At 43.3% G+C, this 24,356-nt stretch overlaps 6 protein-coding genes across 6 annotated transcripts; 4 read left to right on the forward strand and 2 right to left on the reverse strand.

Moving 5' to 3' along the window:
• Positions 1–1,362: 1,362 nt before the first annotated feature.
• EAE97_011381 (uncharacterized protein) lies at positions 1,363–2,078 on the forward strand (the record flags this gene model as incomplete). The annotated part of the gene is made up of 3 exons (XM_038881896.1): positions 1,363–1,383; positions 1,414–1,548; positions 1,791–2,078. The coding sequence occupies 3 exons, from the start codon at positions 1,363–1,365 to the stop codon at positions 2,076–2,078; spliced, it is 444 nt and encodes a 147-aa protein (XP_038727305.1).
• Positions 2,079–2,215: 137 nt separating this feature from the next.
• On the forward strand, positions 2,216–7,277 carry EAE97_011382 (uncharacterized protein). Its single transcript, XM_038881897.1, has 5 exons — positions 2,216–3,243; positions 3,351–3,740; positions 3,787–4,489; positions 4,542–5,534; positions 5,596–7,277. The coding sequence occupies exons 1-5, from the start codon at positions 3,021–3,023 to the stop codon at positions 6,830–6,832; spliced, it is 3,546 nt and encodes a 1,181-aa protein (XP_038727306.1). The 5' UTR covers positions 2,216–3,020; the 3' UTR covers positions 6,833–7,277.
• A 4,295-nt stretch (positions 7,278–11,572) lies between these two features.
• Positions 11,573–15,389, forward strand: EAE97_011383 (uncharacterized protein). The gene is made up of 9 exons (XM_038881898.1): positions 11,573–12,346; positions 12,396–12,532; positions 12,579–12,658; positions 12,709–12,821; positions 12,866–13,058; positions 13,104–13,453; positions 13,501–13,645; positions 13,697–14,422; positions 14,503–15,389. Exons 1-9 carry the CDS (start codon positions 11,733–11,735, stop codon positions 14,554–14,556), a joined length of 2,412 nt encoding a protein of 803 aa, XP_038727307.1. The 5' UTR covers positions 11,573–11,732; the 3' UTR covers positions 14,557–15,389.
• A 1,733-nt stretch (positions 15,390–17,122) lies between these two features.
• Positions 17,123–18,499, reverse strand: EAE97_011384 (uncharacterized protein). Its single transcript, XM_038881899.1, has 2 exons — positions 17,961–18,499; positions 17,123–17,870 (listed from the first exon to the last, which is right to left on the reverse strand). Exons 1-2 carry the CDS (start codon positions 18,335–18,337, stop codon positions 17,267–17,269), a joined length of 981 nt encoding a protein of 326 aa, XP_038727308.1. The 5' UTR covers positions 18,338–18,499; the 3' UTR covers positions 17,123–17,266.
• A 1,352-nt stretch (positions 18,500–19,851) lies between these two features.
• On the forward strand, positions 19,852–21,023 carry EAE97_011385 (uncharacterized protein; the record flags this gene model as incomplete). Its single annotated transcript, XM_038881900.1, has 4 exons — positions 19,852–19,908; positions 19,965–20,363; positions 20,418–20,685; positions 20,734–21,023. 4 exons carry the CDS (start codon positions 19,852–19,854, stop codon positions 21,021–21,023), a joined length of 1,014 nt encoding a protein of 337 aa, XP_038727309.1.
• An 886-nt stretch (positions 21,024–21,909) lies between these two features.
• On the reverse strand, positions 21,910–22,908 carry EAE97_011386 (uncharacterized protein; the record flags this gene model as incomplete). Its single annotated transcript, XM_038881901.1, has 1 exon — positions 21,910–22,908. One exon carries the CDS (start codon positions 22,906–22,908, stop codon positions 21,910–21,912), a length of 999 nt encoding a protein of 332 aa, XP_038727310.1.
• Between the last annotated feature and the right edge of the window lie 1,448 nt (positions 22,909–24,356).

Genomic DNA, 24,356 nt, shown 5'->3' on the forward strand with positions numbered 1-24,356 from the left:
GTTGTGGCTTGAATATTCTTCAGGTCGTCTAGGCCTTTGGCGTACAACATATACGACATGTAGTTATTGCAGACTAACAAGATGTCATTTACATTTCTTGTCCCTTGACTCCTGTCATATTACAATAATGTCTATCGAAAGGTAATGACAGCGGATATCACTATTTCTGTTCCTGATTTCAGTGGCGGCATTCCCGTAGTTTCGACGATCCAAAGTGGATATGGGGATGAGACATTGATATAAACCGCGTGGGAACCACGATGTCTGCAGCGAAAAATAGGAGTTGGAACTTGGAAGGACCCAAAATTCCGGCTTTTTTCTCCCTAATCACTTTTGATTACGCATGTAGCAGAGGTCGATCCGATTCTTATAGGGCAGATCATTATTTGTACTTATTTCATGCTTCGTGTTGTGGGGTTGAAAGCTTTGAAATATTTCTATATTGGGGCTGTTAATAAGAATCTTACCCACCGGACCACCGGTTCTAACCTCAGGATCGATTGAAGTGTTAAGAATGGGGTCTGAATCAATATGACAGATGCCAGAATCAAATAGTTCGGGATAGTGCGCAATAATAAGTCTAGTTCCAGTTTTCTAGGACATCGTCGGATTCGTCCTCAGATAGTCGATAGTCAAAGACGTTAAAGACTTCCTTCGTATTCGAATCATTTCTTTTTACTGTTTACGGAACGAAGAAACGAACCGTCTACTTTCCTTCCCCAATCGGATTACTAACAAGCAATTGGAAGGGAATACTGGGAAGAATGGGGGACTTCATTCTTTTTTGGGAATATTTTCTCTCCTGAAAACCTAATAGCCCGAAGAAATGTTGCGAGTATCATATAAATATGTTTCTTTCAGCCGTTAATGACCATAAGAAGAAATGATCGGATAGACAGAAACTTATCCTGCAGAACTAAAAGATAATAATACTTCGTGATTTTTGCTGTGACTGGCTACTTTCACACGCAAGATCTTCCTTGTTTTATGTACCCTGTAATTATTTTTGCATGCATGATGGAGATAGACCTTGGTGGCCTTTTTCACAGACCAGGGATATCCGAGAGAATAGGCGGGTAACGGGCGCGGACCAGGGATAACAGCACTATGATACAATCGTTTGATTGGCACGATGGTTCGAATGCCAAAATGTGCAGTCGAGAACTGCAGAAAGCTGGGATAGCAATATCGTTCCTTTATCATAGTGGGATTGAAGATTGAAGATAAATCCACGAGGAACCGAGTTTAGAAGGTGATGAGATCGATCAAGAATATTGCGTCGTAGACAGTGTAGAACCCAAGTGTACTTTTACCAACATGCAAGTTCAATCAACTGCATGCTGCAAGTAGAAAGTTACCGATATGGAGATTGTTTCTTTTCTGGTAAAATTTCCGACGTTCATCTTATACTAGGACCCTATGGCCTATATTAGATATGCAGCTACTGTACAGCCTAAAGCCACAGTTCCTGTTGATCTACCTTGTTTCGGCCTGTGTCAAAGTAGAAACAAAACTTGTCCCGTCAATTTATCAAGCTGTCATTATTATGTCAACATGTCTACAATGATTGCTAATAAACTGGAACTTTCGAATTATCTCAAAGGGTGCGAAAATGCCTATTGGTAATTTATTTAACCTTATAGCCCCTTCATTTTGATATCGGACTTGTCGTATGATAATCGCTAAGCTACCTTGCAAAAGCTGCTCAAATTATCGTGTACTAGTAACTGACGAGTATTAATTTCCAAGCTTGGAAGGGAAATTCATTATTCTAACTTTCGCGTTATAAGTTTCTTATGCAAACTATAGCATGTGGTTCAATACGTAGATCCATGTTTTCCGGAGGTGTGCTAAACTGGAAGAAGCTTACTAAATACCCGAGGTCTGTCTACTTCAGTCAGTCTGAGCATTTTGCGACATCATTATCAAGATTATTACCAGAAGTCGTTACTGCCATTAATTTTTCCTGCACCACCACTTTTACCAAATCTTCACCAACCCCTCCTTTGAACCAATCCCGTCATGCTCTTCCTTGTGAAGCCAGACTCCGAAGTCCTGAAAATCATTCAGTCCTGTAGGTATCCTGGACAGCGCCCATCGTTTACGTGCCTGAATCCATGTATCTGAGCTGTTGGGTATAGGTAATGGAGTTCCGGCATAACATTATTCAATTTTTCTTACAGATAACTGCTTGCTATCTTTACTGCCTAGATATGGTGGCACCATCACTTACTACCTACTGTAAGTGGGCGGCGTTCACATTTGTCTTTCCACATCTCGCTGTTCGTCAACTTCTTCTCTTCACTCACTTCATACTCTCTCTCAAACTTTCATCATATTTCACTAGGCTCCCCACGAATGAACTCAATTACCCCGTAGTCGCGATTCGCACAATTTCATGATTCGCAAGTTCGCAAGTCTCGCCCCTCCCTTCTAGTAGTAATTCGCAAAGCTCTCGGACGCCCACTCGATTGAATTGCATTTGCATTATTGGCCTAACACTTCAGCTCGTCTTTTCATAACTGCAGCCCAGTAACCAAACACGGGATCTCGAATTACATCGAATAGTGGTCATTCCTACCTCAAATCCTATTCAATTACTCTGACCTAAGCCGTGAATCAGCACACTGAAGGGTGGAAAGCCTTTTGCAAAAATTCCCCACAGCGTCACACCCTTTGGATTACAATTAGCTCCTGTACCCATTCCCGGTAGTCCTGTCCTCATTCCCATACCCAAATTTAGAGTCCTGAAAGATAGAGATCGAAATCTCACAGCGCGCAATTCTTAGCATCGCCACCCCAAATCTTCCTTGGTTCGGACTTTCAGGATTCGGCCGGATCTCAACTTTCACAAGCGAACATTTTATGTGCTGAGATTTATTGCGTTACTGTTCATAAATCTTGGGTCGATTGGGTTTCTTAGCAGCGGATTATATTCAGAAAAAAAGTGGTCGACCAAACTTAATATTGACGGAGACGGACAGAGCTTTTGAAAAAAAGACCCTCTGGAACAGCGGTTCATGTCGAAAAGGTTCTTGGGACTTAACACCCCTTCCACTTCCGATACTGGTAGGAATCTCACTAGCTTTAGCCGCAGAGCGGAGGAGCAAAAAGACCAGGTTTCAAGGTTGTATGAGCTTGGACTACTCAGCGACTCGGATAAAAGATCCAGGAGACGAGAGAGAGACAAGGTCAAGGATTTGTCTAGTGGAGCCCGCGTTGCAGGATCCCATCCCAAAAAGGGTACGCAGTAGCCAAACTCCAAATTGCCATTACTCCACCCCTCCGCTCATACTAATGCGTGAAAATTACTTTTATATTGACTAACTTGTATACTTCTTCTTCATCAGATAATCGAAAAGTTCTTGAACATACTCGTGGAATTTCAGATACGTTGTTCTCTTCGGTCTCCCCTCTAGCCAGTAAGGCGAATCGTGATTTTAAACAACGAGCTGGTGGTGGAATGTCAGGAATGTTGGACACGGATAGAACTCGTAACAGGAGGGAGAGGACGTTTGTTGGCAGCGAATGTTCTGTGTGTGAAGAGCCATTGGAACATACTCTTCGAGGCGAACGAATATTACAGTTTTCCTGCGGCCATGTCTCCCACGAGGCATGTTTCTACGAATACATCAAGGAAAGCGACGCTCAATATTGCCCAACTTGCAATGCGCCCTTAGGTCTGGATACGAGTCGAGGAGGCAATGTTCTTGACATTGGTAAGACTTTCAAAAGTAGTGGTTCGTCTTCCCTGAAAACTAAAGCTGATTCCCGCTGCCCCTCCAGAGAAGCTAAGTAGCATTGTGCGTTCAGTTTCCGCCAGCGACCAGTCCGCGAGATCAACGCCCACACTCTCAAATTGGGAATCCCAGACCGTACGACCACCCAGTCGCGAATCCAATGCTCGAACTACGAGAGCGAGAGCGAACAGCCAGGATACCCACATTAGAGACAATAGCAGAGATAATGGCAGCAACAGAGATAGTAGGGATAGTCGAGAGCGCATGGATAGATACGCACAACCATCGAGAATCTCGCACCAGAGAAACGATAGCGAAAACGCTCCATCGTCCGTTGGGTACCCAGAGACTGCAACCAGCGGCCCACCTCGCCGCCATGACTGCGATGTGCAAGCGATGGAATCGAATCTTATAAGCCCTCGAGCAAGTGTTACAAGAAACCCCATTCCAGCTCCAGTCGTCAGCATTCGTTCAGAGTTCCCTACCTTGAACAGGTCCAGACAGCAACAAACTTTAACCTGTCTTATCACAATCGAGGTTCCTGATAATAAATGGCGACCCGACCCAGATGATATTCGAGGTGCCCCTCCACTACCCAACATTCGACCTGAAGATACCTATGCTCGACCCCCATCTCCAGCCCAGAGCGCACCACGTTTCTACCCCTATGAATCTCCAGAGGTATTGGACGAAATCACTGAAAATTTACGGACTCGGGTGGAAAATTGGCATGGTCTTGATTTTAATAGGTATATATCATCATGCATTGTAGAACATAAATAAAATACTAATGATAGGCAGATTTGGAAAATTACGATTATATGGAACTATTCGAGTCGGAAAAGACAGGCAGTCTTGGCAGGAACTGGAATGTTTCTTGTTCGCAGAAATGCTTATCTGCGTAAAGGAAAAGAAGATTTCATCGTCACAACCATGGGATGAATCGAATGGCGTTCGCAAAAGTACTCGCTGCACACTCAAAGGTTCCATATTAATCAAAAAGCACTTGAACGAGGTGACTGAATCAGGATCTGGTAATTCTCTTGGACAAACCGAAAAAATCACCGCAGCTAACTTACGCCCTACTGAAGATAACAACATATTGACCTTGAGTCTGTCAGTGGCCGAACTCCCCTCATTTCATCTCAAGTTTGAAAATCGCAATCAGCTCAAGTTGTGGCAGCAGGCTTTGTTGGATTTGAACGCTATCGAGGGATCTCCAGCACGAAGTCCAGATTATGATCTCTCGGAGCCAGAAGAAGAAGAATGGAGTCGCGATTCTACGGGACTCCAGCAAGTGTCGGTTACTTCCTCGGCCTATGGACCTAGATCCGCGACGACCGCACCGGCAGAATACGCAAGTGCCCCTAGTGGTCTACGACTCCCCGCTGCAATTCACGTCCCTGTTGATATTGTGGTTGTGATTCCAATATCTTCTTCGATGCAAGGTGTCAAGATTACTCTTGTAAGAGATGCATTGAAATTTATGGTCTCCAACCTGGGAGATCGTGATCGTATGGGTTTGGTCACATTTGGGTCCAGTGGCGGTGCAGCACCACTTGTGGGAATGACTAGTAGAACATGGAATGGATGGCAGCAAATTTTAGCTTCGATCAGACCGGTTGGACAAAAGAGTCATCGAGCAGATGTTGTGGAGGGTGCAAATGTGGCGATGGATCTTCTCATGCAACGGAGGTCGAATAATCCAATTGCTACGATTCTTTTGATTAGTGACTCCTCTACATCCGATGCGGAGAGCGTGGATTTTGTGGTATCAAGAGCGGAGGCGGCTAAGTAAGTAGTGTTGAACATTGGTATTTTGCGGGGAAAATCATGGCTAACAAATTTCACTTAGGATTGCTGTCCACTCTTTCGGACTTGGTATGACCCACAAGCCAGACACCATGATTGAATTATCCACGCGAACCAAAGCTTCTTACACATACGTCAAAGATTGGATGATGTTGCGAGAATGTCTTGCAGGTTGTCTTGGATCTCTGCAAACAATGTCACATCAAAATGTGAAATTAAAGCTTAGGCTTCCTGAGGGATCGCCAGCCAAATTTGTTAAGATTAGCGGGGCCTTACAGATCACTAAGCGTGCCACGGGTAAAGACGCCGAGGCTTCTCTGGGAGATTTGAGATTCGGCGATAAGAGGGATATTTTAGTGCAGCTAGTCATTGCTCCCGATAATGCTTCGCAAGAACAACTCGCTCAAGATCCATGGGACTCTATCGTTTCTGGTCTGGAGGCTCTTGGTGGGTCACTTGATCAAGAAGATCAACGAGTCGTATCAATAGAGGAAGTTCCTCTGATCCAGGCTGACCTCACCTGGGGAGACATCCTCAGAGATGGAACACTTGCTCATTTACCCCGCCCTTCACTCTTAGCAATCACCATGCTTCCTGCACCAACCAATCAAAAGAAACACATGACTTGGAATAGCGCACCACCCATTCCACCCCATCCAAGCGTCGTGCAACGACGTATGGAACTTCTCACCTCGGATATGCTTACACGCGCCCTCACACTGGTTTCTCGCGGTCAGCACGACCGCGCACAACATCTTTTGAGCGAGACACGATCGATTCTGAAAGGATTAGGAAAAGGTGGTCTTCCACCCATCCCACCCCCACCTTCCAAATCCCCCAATCACAATCTCTCATCCCGCACGGGTTCTTCATCACCTACGAACAGTACTCCCGATGGACGTCGCACGCCTTCCCCCACATCTGCGACGACAATGACCTCGAATCATACCCTCGGTGCGATTCCTCGACACCGATCAAACGATGCGTTTTCGGCAGTTGTCACAGCCTCGGGTATCGATCCCAACACTGTTGCGGCTCTGGATGCGGAGTTGGAGGCCAGTCTCGAATGGATTAATCATCCTGCTGTCTTTGGCCGGGATAGTAGAAAAGCCGTACTGCAAGCGATTGGCGTGATTAGCAGTCAGCGTGGTTACACCTTCCGCACCACGGTAGAAAGTCTTTGGGCGGGTCGCGTGAGCGGGATTAAGAGAATGACGGACCGCAGTCGGGAATGGAGAGAGGAAGGAGGGGGTGAGGTGGGGATTATGGAAGAGAGTTGAGACTGCGTCTTGCTTTGCATTGGAGTTTATCTGCGCTCTTCTTCTCTCTCTCTCTCTGCCTCTCTCTTTTCGTTTAGATGATACCTCATAGTTGTTTTTCCGGCAACAACTTATTTTTCACATTTTATGAGCATTTCTTCCGGAGATGGACATTTCATTATTTTAACTGTACCATATATTTCAGCGCGAGGTTTAGCGCACTTTGAGCACGGCAGAATTTGTCTCTGGTTCTGGTTCTGGTTACTATCATACACATACCCCCTTTTGTTATCTATGGATTTCTTTGTTGTTGTTTTTCTTCTCACTATTTCATTTCTTCACGGCTCGAATGAATGCTCGGTACGTGTGTACTTTGGTCTCGAGGTCGTTGATGGTCCCACTCTCCCACGTCGTTGGGGGAGGTAGTTGGTGGTGTTTGGATATTATGCAATGGGATGGGATGGGATGGGAAAAACATTTGGATTTTTGGAGGGAGGGAGGGAGGAGGGCGGGATCTGGGATCTGGGATGGAGATTAAGATTAAGATCCAGATTATTCGCTTTTTTGATATGATGTGATGATGATGGATGGATGGGTGGATCGGTGGTGGAGAGGGTTTGGTTTATTGTTGGGTTTGGGGTGGGGATTCGGGTGGATGAGATGGATTGTTTGGGAGTGAGTGAGTGAGTGAGTGAAGAGAGATTTTGAGGGAAGCTGTGGGTGGTGTGTGGATGTGATGAGATGGATGGATGGATGGGGTAGCAGGTAGATAATGAATCAATGGAGAGAGATGTTTTTTTCGTTCATTTGATTTTGATTTTGATTTTGATTTGGGGCTTATAGTGATGGCTTTTCTATCTGATGAGAAATTGTGGCTTTACGTGAGTGAGTGAGAAATGTCCACGGGTTTCTGAATTTTGTGGAGTGTTTCTGTTTCATTTTCTGTTTCTGTTTTTGCGTCTAGACTAGAGAGTGGCTCGATTCGGCTCGGTTTGGTTTGGTTTGGTTTCTGAAACTAGGTAGGTAGGTAGGTGGGTGAGTGGGAAGGTGTACTGGTGGATGGTAGAATGATGAGTGGGGCTTTTTGTGAGTGGGTAGGTGAGTGAGTAGGTGAGTATGTATATATGTATACATGTTGTGAGATTCAAGGGTCTTGATTGAGAATCTTGTGGAGTATTTTATGTTTATTTAGGTTTATTTATGCTTAGTTTGGAGGGGTGGTTGGTTGGTTGGTTGGTTGGTTAGGTGGTTAGGGGTTAGGGGTTAGGGGTTAGGGGTTGGGGTTTTGTTGGGTTAGTTGGGGTGATTGTTGGTGAGGGGTAAGGGGGGATGGAGGGAGGGAGGGAGGGAGGGAGGGAGGGAGGGAGGGAGGGAGGGAGGGAGGGAGGGAGGGATGGAGGGATGGAGGGATGGAGGGAGGGATGGAAGGATGGAGTGATGGAGGGATGGAGGGATGGAAGGATGGAGTGATGGAGGGATGGAGTGAGTGAGCAAGTGAGTGGGTGAGTGGGTGAGAGTGAGTACAATGATGTTCTATAGCTTGGTAGGTAGACATTGAACATTAGGAAATAGAAAGAAACTGGAAATTCTATATAGATTGCTGAGGGTAGGCTGATGGGATTTGATTGTTAGAAATTAGAATTAGATGGTTGGGTTTGGAAGTTTGGGGCGGGGGCGGGGTAACTTTAAGTGGTGATTTTGAGAAGAGGAGTTTGGGCTAGAATAGGTTAGAGTAAGTGAGAGTAGGGGTAAGGTGATCTTGTGATATGGGATGAATGGATAAATAAGGGATTGGGGGTAGGAGATAGGGGTTGGGAGGAAGAGTGGAAGGACTGGGGGAGGGGAGTGGGGAATGGAAAGGAAGAGGGCTAGCTAGTCGCGATGAGATGAGATGATGAGCGGAGCGGAGCGGAGCGGAATGTGGACGTGGATGTGGATGTGAAGTTTGATGAGGGAGATATGTGGGTGTGATGGGTTGGTGATGTGGTGATAGGGGATTGGATTGGATTGGATTGGACTGGATGGGATTGAGTTGGATGGCTTGAATAGCTTGAATGGTTAGGAAAATTGGGAAGGTAGAATACATAAATATATAAAGCTTTAAGGAAAATTGCCGGTACGGTATGGTAGAGTAATGAGTCAAGTTGATAAATTATGTAAGGGGGGTGATAATATGATCTAGATGACAATCCTGGTGGTACTCTTCCCTAGTAAAAACCTCTTCAAGTTTAAATCAGAGGAAGTAATACTTCTTTTTCTTTTGCTTTCCTCGAGTAAGCTTTTCGTATAGGTTTCTGTGGTTGAAGGTGTGGGTGTAAGTACTTGTAAATTATCTTCTCTCTTGTGTGGTGCTGGATGAGAATGGGAAGTCGAGAGGTGAGAGATCCAAGTGTGGTAGATCGATTGCTTGATTTTAATGATTTTTCTCGCTGCTATTTAGTGTTATCAATTTTTCATCTCGAAGATTGCTATTCGAGATCTCGTCGACTTTCTATGATCTCGCACTTTGTTCTCGGGTATGTGAAGAATGAGTTCATCAGGAGTTCTGATATCACATCCTTTGGACATGTATTCGCGCCCTATTTTGAATAAGAATTATCTGGATTACCTTTCAGAGGGTTCTCTACCCTTTGTTGAGATTTGCGGAGATCAGAATAGGATTGCTGGTTTATATCATTCTTCAATTGATGTCCTTTCCGCCATGTCCTATGGTGTTGGATACGTTCGATATGTTTTTGCACGGCGTTTTTGAAGCATTTTGCTTTTTAATTCTCTTTGAATGATTTGTTTGAATGGTTTGAATGGGTTATACACAGCTCTCTTTCGACAATTTTTGACTTGAACTTACGATTTGCATTGAAATCACCTTAAGGGAGTGTATGTCTTCGCAATTTCCCCCACCACTATGCGAAACCCTCTCCATTGCTTTTTATCTTTGCCTCTCGCAGATTGCTTTATTACCTGTTCTTCTTTGCAAATTAATGTAAGACATCGTATTTCCTGTTTGGTTGTATTTTTCGATGACCTCATGAAATCGCACGTGTTGGTTGTATGCTTGGTCGATACCCAAGCTCGCCGGAGAAGCTGCGTTTTTTTATTGGTTCTGATGAGCTTCAACTGTAAGGGAGCTCTTGGTGAGATGATGCACATTCCTTTTGATGAAATATTCATTGTTTACGGGTTTTGTGAGTGATGTTCGTAAAATTGCATTTTCTTGATTGTCACGTACTAGAATATCATGGCTTTGATGTGTTTATCAATTGAACGTAAATGGAGCAATTGAGAAGGGGTTGAACTTTCGTAGAATTCTGTTCGTGTTCATTCTTGTAAATGAGCTGATATGCTTCCCAAGAGACTTCCACTTCCTTGGGATAAACAAAACCCATTTATTCTAGAGACGAGAGTTCTAGATCATTGGCTTCAGCGTGTATTTGAACCTCTCCCACTATCTTTTGGTCTGACTTGCATTGTCTTACTTGCATTATGTATCGATCAAGGTATATCATATCAGCTTGTTCGAGCTTCCTGACTCTGACGATGACCAATCAGCATGTAGTGGGTGAACTTGGAATGATCCATAATCTGATGTTCTCTTTATGGGGTCGAGGAATTATTTGGGATGATGACCAAACCAACTCTGTTACCATGAAGAGATCGACTGGATACGCAGCTTCAAATTGTTCACACTTTGGAGCTAGTGACATCATGATGCCAAGATTGTGCTTTGGATAAACATCGCAATGTTGAGAATCCGATGTCGTGTTGGTTTCTATCATGAGCGATACAGGGAGAGAGGTGGATAGAAGGTGATTGATTGTCAGATTAGATTAGATTAGATTAGATTAGATTAGATTAGACATGGAGGGGTAATTCTAGACTCTGACTACAGTGATATAAGTAATGTCTTAAGACCAGAAGAAATATACCTACCCTTGGGTAGAATTATATCTTCTTCCGTTATATTTATATATTTATATATTGGCATATTGACACATTGACATGTTGATACATTTACATACTTACCTAGGTACCTATATAAGAGGGCTATGTAATCTCTGCTATCACTCGAATATCCCTCCTCGTGTTAAGATCAATCAATCAAAACCAACGCCCAAAGTATAAACAAATAAGCCAAGCCAAGCCAAGCAAACTTGCATGATATCCACGAATGCGAAAGCGATTGTGTGGAAATTGAACTGGCTTTATCTCATACGTATCCTATCGTAGATGTCCTGGCGGTCGAACCCAATACAGGATAAGTATCATAATCCTACATTAGCTGCGAGGTATACTGTGGGTATCAGTGGAGGTCAAGTAAACGTTCCCAATCACATTTCAGCATTTATAGCCCGGACAGACGATAAGATGGGAAATCTACAGACCTTCCCTCAAACAGCCTATTCATCTCAAGTCAGATATGCAACAAAATCACGTGATGAACGTAAAATATTCTAGGATCGAGGGATAATAATAACAACGATGCACGAGGGATCCAATGATTCGAATGGATTTCTTAAGGCCACAAGGTATCAAAGGTATTAATAAGTACCAAGCCAAGTCGTTCAAGCATTTATAATAGTAAGGCGTCAATCGAAATGCGTAGTCAAACAAGGATTGCATGAATCGAACAAGGATATTCCAGATCAGAGAAACCTTGATTCGGTCATTGACGTGAAAATGCGAGAAGGCCGAGAAAGGGCTTACTTATCAACTTATCAAATCTGGCTAGCCAAACGACTCGTTTTAAGGTTTACGGCAAAGGACTTTGATCCTCAATGCTGTTGTTGTTACCTATGTTTAATGAATCTTTTCTTCTTATTTTGATACCAAGCTGCATGTAATCTGTCTCCCACACCGTCTTTCTTTCTTTCTTCCTTTCTTTCTTTCCTTCTCTCTCCATACCAATAAGCAAAGCTTTGCCATGTCGACTTCCCCGGAGCAGAAGGCATCAGTCTCATCTACAAACGATGCGACTGCACCGCAAAATAATCCCACCACCACTACATCAGGAGAGGTCAAAGAGAAGGGCGCAGAGAAAACAATATCATGTGTATCGTGCAGGCGTAGGAAATTGAAATGCGATCGAGTAAAACCCAAATGCGGGACATGTGGCAGACTAAGACACGAGTGCGAATATCCCGAGAGGAGGAGAAATATAGGCACAAAGAGGAGAAATATGAAAGAATTGGAAGCCAGATTGGCACAAGTGGAAACCCAGCTCGTGGCAGAGGCGCAACAACTCGCTGCGAATAATGCGAAGAATGCGAACAATGCGACTGAGATGAACGTAAATACAAACGCGGATTTGACTGGGAATATAGATACAAATGCAAATGCCGATCCGCACTGGACTGCTATGAACATGGATATGGATATGAATTTTACAGATGAGGGAATACAAAATATAGGATATAATATCTTGAGTGGAAATGTCGGCGCTGAACCTTCAGTACCAATTGGAGACTACTTTTCTCAAGATGTCATAAGTTTAGGACTACAAGAACCTCTGCCTCCTGATAATCTGATGGATGAATTGTAAGTTTGGATCCTTAGTGCAAGAAATACACACATACTGATGGAACAGGTTCCGAATATATTTCGAGAGATTTCATCCAACTTTACCCATGATACACAAGGGCCGGTTCTACGCCGCTCTAAATATGCCCACAAACCATAGACCGCCAGTTACTTTGCGATATGCTATGATGACGATAGCAGCATGTATGAATGTACCACCCTTTTTTACCACGAAAGCTAACAGGACTAGCACTTTCGGACAACTACCAGAGTTATGCTGAAATCTTCTACGAGAGAGCTAGAAGATACGCTGAGATTACGGAGATGAAGGTTCGTCTTTTAAGGATTGACTCCACCTCCTTGATATTGATGTGATTTAGGGACAAGGAGAGGGTTTAATGTGTATACCTGCTGTTCAAGCTTGGTCACTCATTAGTAATTATGAGGCCACAAATGCCTATTTTGGTCGAGCATGGATGAGTACGGGAAGATGGTAAGTTTCACGTTGCATCTCAAAATTACATACTTACAATCCAGTTCACGATTATGCCATATGCTTTCACTGCAAAGGCTTGATGCAGAGGGACCTTTTGGAGGAAAAAAGTTACTACCTCCATCGAAGGATTGGATCGAACAGGAGGAGCGACGAAGAACATTCTGGGCAGCCTACTATGGTGACAGATGGTCTAGCTGTGCTACGGGATGGCCAATGATGTTTGATGAGGACAAGGTACGAATGGCTTTCGTTGAAAGAGCATAAAACTAATACTTGCAGATTGATACCAATCTACCATGTAACAATGATGCATGGGACTTGGGTGTAAAGGAAAGCACATGCTCGTTGGCTGCGGCATTAACTCCTGAAGGTGCTTCCACGATATCATCTTTTGCCGGAGTTATCCTGTCAGCGTGTCTGTTCGGGCGCAATGCACAGCACACGCTTAAGAGTGGTCGAGAGGATGGTGCCAACGATCTCGCCAATGGTGCATTCTGGAAGAACCACAGGAAAATGGACAATACATTGTCTAGTACATTCATGTTTTTACCTGATCACCTCAGATTGCCTGCTGGACTGAGGGATCCAAACATTGTCTTTTTCCATATGAACATACATTGTGCAACAATGTAAGTATAATGCTAGATGACGATGTTACTTTCTGACAATGAATCAGCTGTTTACATCAAGGGGCAGTCTTGACTGCTGAGCGGGAAAATATCAGTCAATCATTTATAAGCCAAAGCGAAGCGAGAAGCTTGATGGCAGCCGAGGAAATAACGAATTTGATGCGCATGATTAGTCATTTAGATGCATGCAAGGTATGTTCTTGAGGGAAAAACTTCCGTGTGAGAGATTTTAATGTCAAATAGATGAGTTCATGGATAGGCTTTTGTCTTTATGTTGCTTCTGGTGTTATCCTCCAAGATACAAGGAGAGATAGACCCAACCCACAAAGTTCGAGTAATTTAGAGTTTATGATATCAGCTATGAAGGCTGTTGGGAAAAAGCACCTCATCGCGAGACACTTTAATGCTCAACTTGAACTCGAGATGAAGACACAGAGAGTCGATCGCAACGATATAGCAAACAGTCTTTATGATTTGCATAACTCTCCAGAAGTAGACGACCCGGATGTTTGCGTCTTCCCTCATACCTACCGAAGAAGAGGTCCAAAGGATCAATCTTCTCGTAGCTCAATTGATACAGGTCAAACAAGAAGCATGTCCGCCAATACACCCCCTGAAGCCACACAACAAACACCGTACGAGGCCATCTCTAAAATAGCACCTGCTTGGCCCTCTACGACAAACTTCCCTCCACAACTGAATCAGCAAGGAGATTCAGGAAGTGAAACAATTGATACTGACTTCAGTTGGCCTCCAACTGGAAATACACCTTCTTCAGAATCTACGACTTCTAATACAACATATCCGTATCGCAATTCAAAATCTACAGACTCGAATTCGAATTGGACTTTTGATCCAGAGGCAACGCGATATATGGTAGATCCACTGTCTTTGAATGGCTCGAATAGAGATATGGGGAATGAATTGCAGGATAATGTGTTATTGAATGATTTGCTTAATGGTGCACCTGTGAGTTTTTTTTGTGATTTGTGTGATTTAGGGCATGAGGACTCTGGTAATAGACATCTACTGACGAATACATGATTTAGTGGGATAATAATTATCAACAAGTTGGTCTGGATTCACGGCATCCTAGTGGATAGGGGGAGGGTGCCTTTTTTTTGGTGGAATGGGAAAGAAACTTGTACAATATTATATACACATATATGGATACCTAACAATCTCGGAATATTAGACAAGATTTCTACTCCTTCAACCTGGTCTCCTAGATTTTTTCACGGAATTAGTCGAACTTGGTTGTCTTGCTCGCTTTTGATATTTTTGTGTGTATGGTGTTTGCTCATAATGGTAATTCAATTTTTGGCGTGATACCTAAGTATCGATTCTCATCTAACCACCCCTTCTCAAGACAGACAGACCGATCTCTACGGCTGGGAAATCGGCCAACGATTCTATCTCACCCTTGGAAGCCATCATATCGAGGCACTCAACTCGAGGATCCTGTTCTTATTCCAAAACCCAAAGCATTGGAAGCGGTAGCGCCCGTATAAATTGACGAGAATCTGCATTGTGGATCTCCTCGCTTGGACGAATTCTACGATTGATATTGTTGAGGAGATCGATTCATTAGGTGTGAATCAAGGGGTTTGGATTGAGTAGGTGGTTGGATGTTGGAAGTTGGATATTGGAAGTTGGATGTTGGATGTTGGAGGTTGGAAGTTGGATGTTGGAAGTTGGAGGTTGGAAGTTATATGTTGGGTAGATATGTTGAGTAGATATGTATGTTTTATGGGGTGGTTATGATTGTGGGGAGTGAAGTTGTGTAGTGTGGATTGTGGGTTGTGGATTGTGGATTGTGGATTGTGGATTGTGGATTGTGGATTGTGGATTGTGGATTGTGGATTGTGGATTGTGGATTGTGGATTATGGATTGTGGATTGTGGATTGTGGATTGTGGATTGTGGATTGTGGATTGTGGATTGCGGTTATGGGGGTGTTGTTTGGGTATATGGAGTGAATTAATGAAGGGGGTTGATTGGCTTGTTTGTCTGTTTTGTTGTGGGTAGTTTTTTTTTTTTGGAGAATACATATTTGAGTTTGTGTTTTGGGAGAGGAGGATTCGGATGTTGTGCATGTGCCATTGTATCGTTATATCATCGATAGAAGCGTGCATTCAAAACTCCGTTCATTACATATATGAAGGAGTTGTTGCGAGTGCTGAGATATGATGTGATGTGATGTTTTAGATTAGTTAGTGTTGAGATATCACAGTTGAGAATGGGAATTTCATAAGCGTTTGGTGGGTTTTCTGTTACATCTATATCTATTTATGAGATATATCGCGGTGGGTATGAGTGAATTATATATTCTCAAGTATCTGGGTAGGTAGGTAGGTAGGTTCTATCTCCGCTATAGTGGTCCTATATACTTTTCGACTAGCTGTTTGGAATAATAAATATTCTATATTTTGGTGGTTATTCTAGTTCGCAATATCTTATTGTTTTAAGAGAGATGGTATAAGACAAAATCAGCGTCTTCAATCCCCGGCTGGCTGGTTGTTCTTATATACCCGTCTAGTTCAGAGCATCATAACATGAATCTGCAACATCGAAAGGAGTCTCGAGTAGCGTAATACACGTAATACAGTGATAGTGATAGATATTACAATACAAGTACTCATCTGATGATTCCAAATCGTGATGTTGAGAGCTTTTCATCGCTCAGATTTCTTTAGGGAAATGAAGAGTTCTCGTCTCAGGGGGTAGGTATATTATCATTTTCTAACAATGAGCAATCTTACTGGGTTTATTAAGTTTGAATACTTTAATATCTTCATTCGAGAATCTCGCGCGATATATCTCTTCACCCGAGCCCGTTGACTATCTCTTGCGCGCTCTCTTCGTTATACCCTATTTCATTATACTCTATATCCTCAACCTCACTCGTAGTCTTTCCATCTTCCATCCCATCACTGCACCACTCTTCCCCATTCTTTAGCATCAACCATCTACTCTCCCGACCATTCACTCAACACTCTTTCGGATCATACCTCGGCATAGGTAGTTCTTTACAAGCCCCTCTCACAAAATCCACACCATCTCACATTCGTCAACAATATAATCATCCCATCACAATACTGAATCTCCACTTCTTCAACTCAATCATCATTCTTTCTCGAATTCCTACCTCAGGTATCATAATCCCATCTATCGATAAATGATCAATCATAAGATCCGCCACGAGAACAGGATAGAGAGATCGTAAGTCACATGTCGGGTAGTCGATAAATAACTTGCATGCAGGTATTATTCGTATGTCTCGCTCCAGTATTCTTCAATCATAGATGATACCGAAAAAGTGAAAGGAGAGGAAGAGAATCAGAAATTGATTATTCGTGACATTATATTCTGTTTCTTTCAGGGGAGAACTAGGTTTGTGGAATTCGAGACTTGGAGATGGAGGGCCCGGGTGAGAAACTCGCGTGAGTCTTCATGGCGGATTTTCTTCTCGGGGTGCGCTTCTATAGTGCTTGTGCAAACTGTGGGTGGGTCAGCTATATTTTGTAGAGATGTGTGATGGGTTTGCTGCAAGCTGATGCTAAAAGTTATAAAAATGGGATCTTTTGGAAGGATTCAATAATGTGCTATCACACTCCAAAAGCAGCCCATAGCACGAGTGATAAAGGGTGAGGACCAAATAGTCAATAAATGCAAGATGAGATCGCAGTCAGTGTTTTACCACTGAACAATTATGTCTTCATTTCTGGCAGAGGATTCTAAAGAGAATTCTAGAGAGTTATCGTATTCTCCCTCACTGCTCGCCATATCAGTTCATACCTATACAGTGCGATTTTCATACTCCTAAAATATCCACTGACGCATGAGAGTCTCTCAATTCCACAATCCTCCCTCTAATAGCGTCCTTCTCCTCATCCGTCAAAGTGATTCCAAAAAACTCCCTAATCATCTCCACCCTCTCACTTTCGCTCTCACAGACCTTAACCAGCCGCGTCTTCCCACCCATATTCTCCTTCACCATCTCATTAAACAACATTCTCTTCCCCACAATCGTTTCCTTCCCCTCCTCATCCTCCCCCACCACAAAAGCCACAATCAAAACATTCTTCGTCTGAAAATTTCTGTCGCTCATATTCGTGCTCACAAAATAATTCATGATTTCGAAATCCTCCGGCAGGAATTCATGTTCATTGAACGTGTACCAAGAATTCCATTCCTTGTCAGGTCCGTTGCGATATTGAAATATCCAGAGCGGTTTCGATTGATCGATTTGTTGCGGGATGGGTTCGTACACGAGACGGATTTCCTGGGTTCCGAGATTGTGAATCGAGTGGCCGGAAATGAGAGGGAGGGGTTTGGTGGCTCCGTCACCGCCAAATGCTACGTCGATCATGTATTTGTCGGTGTTGGGAAGTGTGACTATATTTACGATATGGAACCTGGGACGCTGTTAAGTCTGAGGGGGATTGAGGTTGGGTTTGTGTTGTAAGCGAGGGGTATTGTAGGTAAGTAAGGGGTTGTCGTCTTACCAGCCGATATAGTTTCCCCGTGGAACACCGTCGTATGCGGATCTACGTCTTATTCTGACGCCGGCGGTATATACTTGGAATCCCAGTGCTCTTAACACGTGATTGAAAAATGTGCTACCTTCTAAACAATATCCACCTCTTCCTCGAGCATTGGTTATGATTTTTATGAAGAGTGCTTGGGGGTCTAGTGATACCGAGTGATCGGGTGAGTAGTGTAGCAGTAGATTTTCATAAGGAATAGTGGAGATGTGACGGATGTGTAGAGATGTTAGATAGTCGAGGGTAAGTGCAGGATTGTTTCTCCGTCGATATTTGGAGGGGAGAGAAATGTACTCTTCGTACAGGTTGATTTGCTCAGAGGAGTATGCAGAAGTCATTTTGAAGGGTGTAAAGTTGTTTGTATCTTTACCAGAGAAGGAGCCTATTACCTATACTTACCGGTTATACAGGTATGTATATGTACAGCAAACTTCGCCGTATGAGTCAGGACTCATAACCTTTTGCATACGTCGGATCGGATTATCTATAGATAAGTACCTGTGGTTTAACCATTTTGATGATGGGAGCAAACTGACCGAGTAGATGCATACCAATAATATGACCAACAGTGAGTTGATTGTTCAAAGTGGGACCAAAAAGACGTGCTCACCAGCCACATGTGGCTTGAGGTTATATAGAGCCCTGGAGATCCATGGATAGGTAGGTGGGAGGTATTTCGACGCAAAATCTCCATTTACCTCGTATTTGTAAAACTACGAAAATCATATATCGATTGAGGTGTATTATGGTAGCGACAGAGAGCTTTGCTGCCCAACGGACCCAGCATGAGAGATAACTATCGTCTCTTTCCTCGGTAAGGGAGCATTTGTCCAACTACTGGGTCACCAAACGCGTCCATCTCTTGCAAGTCACTCGCGACTTTAACCCTTAAACCCCCTTTTTCGATCTGCAAACCGAGAAAATATTCTCACCACCCTTGCAAGCATCGCCGTTGAGTTTCCCGAATAGCCTGCGGGATGTAGCTGTCATCACATCCACCGTTATGAAGATTGCAGATCGATAGGAATTGATACTTTGAAGGGTTGTTTCAGAGTACTCGAGTAGCCAATGAGAAATCATTGTGTTCACAGCCTTTCGATTCGAGCTACCATATGCGAGCCAAGAGATGATGTAACTTTCATCTGATGTAACCTTGTTCCCTTTTAAGGGTCGAGAATGGTTCCGATTAAGTGTCACAATGATTATCTTACGCGTTTGCGGAGCATCTGTTTAGTTGATGGTACTAATCGGGAACGAGACTTCCATAGTTTGGGAATTGTACGGTCGGACGATGCCTCGGAAATCTAAAATCTTGTCCCGAGCATGAGTTACAAGGATAGACTTTGGTCTTTGGCCCCAATCGGGAAGCTCGATATGGAGTGTATCCATGGAATCCATTCTACTGGTTTTATATGGTTTCTTCAACTTACATGGAGTGGCAATGGTAATATTCTCATGGCAAAAGAAGGATGGTCATCGGAAGAGATTTTCCCTCCATGTCTTACATCATCTCTCCACTCGATCGAAATGAACATCCTCCATTCAAATGAACGAATCAACTCTCATCATTGCTACGTTTCTGCTCCAATGGATCAAAATATTATCATCATATCTGTGGTACCGTCCAAAGTAACCTTTCTCAAAGTAGTAATGCTCACGAAGTTGTGGGGATGCGCCCCAACTAGTCCTAGTCAGATCGTCAGTGCTCGGAGAGTATTTCATACCAAAGGAGTGGCATGAAGCTAAGAAACAAAGTCGGGATTTTCATGTCCTTGGTTTCGTAAAGCTTTATATCTCTTGTTTGTGTTGCTATTTTCACATCCTATATACAACCATATCCAACACCGTCAAGATGCATTCTCCAGATTACCTGCTCGGTCTTGCCAATATCAATCCGGAATTAGAAGAGGTACATAGTAACATGTACTCTATTTGTTACTTGTGCTTTCATACTAAAACAAATAGATCTTGAAGGTTTCACCAGTGCAGCGAAGGATTAACGCCGATACCGATTTTCCAGAGCTAAGAAAACGACTCCTGGCGACGGAGAAAGAACTCGTTGCAACCAGCACAGCATCATTAAATGAAGCTTCATTCATCGAAGAAGATCGTCAAATACCAGCTCGAGATGGTTTCTCCATTGGGATCAGAATTCACAAACCGAAGAATCCTCCCAGTGGAGGTAGCCCTGTCTTTGTGGTTTACCATGGTGGTGGATTTAGTTTAGGTGGTTTAGATAATGAAACTGTTCTGTGTAGACAGTGGACGGAGTTGGGAGGAGTGGTGGTAAATGTTGACTATAGACTTGCACCTGAACACCCATTCCCTACAGGTGTGAATGATGCTTATGATGCCTTGAAATTGGTAAGTGTTGTGTCGCATATGACGCTTCTGGACATATACTAATGAATGCGGCAGACTGCTTCAAATTTGGAAGAGCTTGGAGTCAACCCAACAAAGGGCTTTTTGGTTGGAGGAATCTCAGCCGGTGCCAACTTTGCATCTATAGTCTCACATTTATATCGAGATGAGAAATTATCTCCACCATTGACTGGCGTCTATCTCTCGATTCCCCCTGTTGTTTCCCGTAAAGTGGTACCAGAAAAGTACAAGAATACATACTTGAGTCTCGAACAGAACAAAGATGCTCCATCATTGAACAAGGAAGTTGCAGCAACATTTGACAGTAAGTCATCCCACATCTTACTCCGATCCACCATTCCTAACAAATTAGGACTCTATGCGGCAGGCGAACCAACACACTTACTCACCCCAATATTATTCGAATCTCATAAGGACTTACCCCCGACATATTTCCAAATTTGTGGTCTGGATCCTCTTCGCGATGAAGGATTTATATACGAAGATATATTGAAAGAGAATGGAGTTGAAACCAAGACAGATATATACCCAGGCCTACCGCATGGTTTTTGGTCCTGGTTTCCCGAAGCGGAGTTCACGAAGAAATTTATAGAGGATTGTAAAAATGGGATGTCTTGGTTATTGGAAAAATCGTCGAAATAGTTAGAATAAGATGATTGGACATCTGCTGATAAATCGCAGAAATACTGTAAATATACTAGGTACTTCCAGAATCTTGACTTAATTCATATACCTTGCGCGTACGGGCATGATGATATCTTGAGCTCATAACAACGAATCCTATTGCAGATCGCAAATCAAATCTCGTCCTGTTCCATGATCGAGTGATGATTTAGATATCACAATACAATCTCTCAATCCCAATCTCGTTCTACAAAATCCGGCAAAGCAGATCTCACATCTTACTTAAAATACCTCACCCGAATCTTAGCATTCAAGAATATCAATCCTCATAATTCCATTCTCCTTAGATTGACAATATCATCCCTTCTACAAAAAATAAATAAATCCTCGCAAAAAGATATTTTTTCAGGTACGTACACAACATACCTACCTGCAAGTAATTCCTGGAGAGAATTATCATTGGTGGGGTCAGCTGACGGGCAACTAATAGGCGGGGAGATTGTTCGAGGCGCTCTTTCACGAATATGGATATGGATGACTACACGGTACTGAGGCTATTGTCGCTTGTTTTCGATGATACCTGGTAATTTATTTTTTGTCCACAGTGGATTTTATAATATACGAATTTTGACATTTTTGTTCTTTGCTTTAAATACAATATAAAGATGTTGTTGGACTTGCTGCGACTATGGAACATTTTCATCTATATATCGCGACTTCCGATGTCTATATGATGGACGATATATCGAATATACCATCCGGATAAGAAAACGCGACATCTTTGATGCGAATCCAAACCATGATAGATCTATGATCTCTGATCTATCGTTACCCATAAGCATCCATAACACCAATACAACTCCTACCCAACCCGCCACAAAGAACTACAATCCGGACCAAAGATCTACTCTCTCCACAACCACTTCTCAAACTCCTCATCACTCAATCCCTTCGGGATATCCTCCACCTTACTCTTCCACCTCTGCGACCCCCCATAACTATCATCCTTCTTCGGGTCTTTTATAAAAACCAACGCTTCCACCGCGCCTTCACTATCCTCTCCCTCTCCCAATACCTTACTCTCTCTATACTTTTTCGCAAACGCGCTTGCACGCGCTAGATCCCCATGACGATTACAAATCTGGAACGCATCCCAGTACACTCTCCCGGTTCTCTGATCTTTGATTCCCTCCTCCCGATAAATTGTCTCGAGAGATTTACACGTCTTGAGCACTTTTTCCGGGTTCTTCATAACTGTTTCCGCATGACCGATTGCTTGGTCCAGAGCGGCTGCACGAATGAGTCGGGCGTCTGATTTTTTAAGTTCAGCGGGTGGAAGCGTGCAGAGAGAACATGTGCAGTCGAATTTGAAGAATTCTTTTAATTCGGCTTTGCGTTCTGAAGAGGGACCGCCCACGTGATAGGAAGTAGTAATTTCTTCTCCAGGTTGGATTTCCCGCACCGCGTGCACGAGGAATTCCTGACGTTTGGGGTTCCAGGAGTGTTGGGTGGTGGGGAGACAGGAGTGGTTGATGCGGGAGATGTCTTTAAAGATGCCGCCGATGGGCGAGTTGGGGCCGAGGGGGTACGCGTTGGAGCGGATGATGTTTGTGAGGGGGGAACCTTGGCCGGGGTAATTGTTGTGGAGAGAGAGATAGGCGCGTTGAGATTCTTTTGGGAGGCCCCGGAGGAGTTTCGCGAGCTGTTTTTCGACGGTAGAGGGTGAAGTGAGGGTTTCGGTTGTGAGGAGCGGCTTTTCGGCGAAGAGGAGGGTTCCTGGTGCGATGAGCTGTGTTGCGAGAACGCCTTGGCCTTTTCCGGGGATGAGCTTGATTTCCCAGAGTGGAGTGGAGGTATTATTGGAGGTGTACTCCGATGGAGGAGTATCTTGACTGGGAGACATGATGTGATGTGATATGATGTGATGTGATGTGATATGATACGATACGAATCATAAATACAGGGATTCCACGATACGTTTATATTTCTATACAAAAGTTTCTCGGTCAGGAGTCTGCCGAGCAGAGTTTGTGTGCGCAAACGTGGGTAAGATGATGAGAGGAGAGGAGGGGAGAGAAAACGAGATCCGATATATAAAAACTGTCAAGAGCAAAAGCGAAAGCAAAATTCTATCTAAGGCTAGGTACGTGTCAAAACTCCCGACAAGCATGATGAGATAAAATCTTTTTTTCTCCCCCCTCTTAGTTTTACCTATGCGCTACTAAAGTTTGAGGTTTTTCCCTTTTGGGTAAAATTGTCGAGGAGGTGGAAACTCATGCGTGGGCCGTGAAGCGTGGATATATGATGTAAGATTTCGGGGGCATGTGTGATTGGTGGGTACGCTTCTGAGTGAGTGAGTGATCGACGATCGTTCTTCTTCTTGTCTTTTTCTTTTCTGTCGCTATACAGAGTAGACTATCCCGTCATCTCTAGAGAATGTATACCCATCGCTACCTACCTAGTAGATATCATGCGTGGAAAATCAACACTGTTCAAATTTTATCAGATGCTGAGGATCAGGAGAGGGACTTCTACGACGCTTAATTAGTTATCCTAAATTCACGCTACTTCCTCTACGGCATATCGAATTAGTCTATAGCACACCGAATCCGAGCTTGCGAATACTACGCACGTGCTAGCTAGACATCGAGATTCGGATATCCATATCCTTCCTACCTAGGATCATTTATCCGTAGGGCTGAATGCACACTTTCGTATCAAAGTAACTAGGTAATAACTACATGATAGGGAACATTTTCAAATTTAAATATGTATTTGTATACATACATACACTTGGATTCCTTTTTTACATGCTAGTTTTCTTCTTTACTATATAGAATTTTTGCTTCAATATATGTATATGATAGTATAATTTTCTTCAAGTAAAGCAGGATTATCCAGTGTACCGAGGATTGACCGTTGCAAGGTTTATTATAAATAAATAAAACTCTGCTAATAATGGAGGTTCAGTATTGCTAGTACATGTACTTGGATAGATGACACTTCAAACTATATACAATTGGAAATTCTTATATGCACTAGCCAGATAGCTATAAATTTCATGAATCAGAGACGCAATTATACTTTTTTTCCACAAGTAAATCCTAGTATCTCCTTGCACACTCCACTAATCCGATACCTAATATTATTACAAGTGCTATGATTTTTTTTTTCGCATTCCGTAAATTCATCCCCATCGATGAGATTTGCGTAGTTTCTGTTGATCTTTGGGTTCTTTCTATTGACGTTGGTTCAAGATCCGTATTTGACCTCCCAAGTTGGGAATGATTTGAAGCTTCCAAGGGGGTGACTTATCTCGCCGGTCCTGCCGTAATATTATTTATCTGAAAC

The sequence above is a fragment of the Botrytis byssoidea genome, assembly GCF_014898295.1.
Source record: "Botrytis byssoidea strain MUCL 94 chromosome Unknown BBYS_036, whole genome shotgun sequence".
NCBI classification, from domain to species: domain Eukaryota; kingdom Fungi; phylum Ascomycota; class Leotiomycetes; order Helotiales; family Sclerotiniaceae; genus Botrytis; species Botrytis byssoidea.

What these genes read in the sequence shown, in the direction of transcription:
- EAE97_011382 (XM_038881897.1), top strand. Translation starts at nt 3,021, where the DNA reads ATGTCGAAAAGGTTCTTGGGACTTAACACCCCTTCCACTTCCGATACT. An exon ending in TAAGACTTTCAAAAGTAGTG is followed by an intron (nt 3,741 to 3,786) that starts GTTCGTCTTCCC and finishes CTGCCCCTCCAG; the next exon opens with AGAAGCTAAGTAGCATTGTG. An exon ending in TCAAGAGCGGAGGCGGCTAA is followed by an intron (nt 5,535 to 5,595) that starts GTAAGTAGTGTT and finishes AATTTCACTTAG; the next exon opens with GATTGCTGTCCACTCTTTCG.
- EAE97_011384 (XM_038881899.1), bottom strand. Translation starts at nt 18,337, where the DNA reads ATGACTTCTGCATACTCCTCTGAGCAAATCAACCTGTACGAAGAGTAC. An exon ending in CGGGGAAACTATATCGGCTG is followed by an intron (nt 17,871 to 17,960) that starts GTAAGACGACAA and finishes ACAGCGTCCCAG; the next exon opens with GTTCCATATCGTAAATATAG.
- EAE97_011383 (XM_038881898.1), top strand. Translation starts at nt 11,733, where the DNA reads ATGTCGACTTCCCCGGAGCAGAAGGCATCAGTCTCATCTACAAACGAT. An exon ending in GATAATCTGATGGATGAATT is followed by an intron (nt 12,347 to 12,395) that starts GTAAGTTTGGAT and finishes CTGATGGAACAG; the next exon opens with GTTCCGAATATATTTCGAGA. An exon ending in ATTTGCTTAATGGTGCACCT is followed by an intron (nt 14,423 to 14,502) that starts GTGAGTTTTTTT and finishes TACATGATTTAG; the next exon opens with TGGGATAATAATTATCAACA.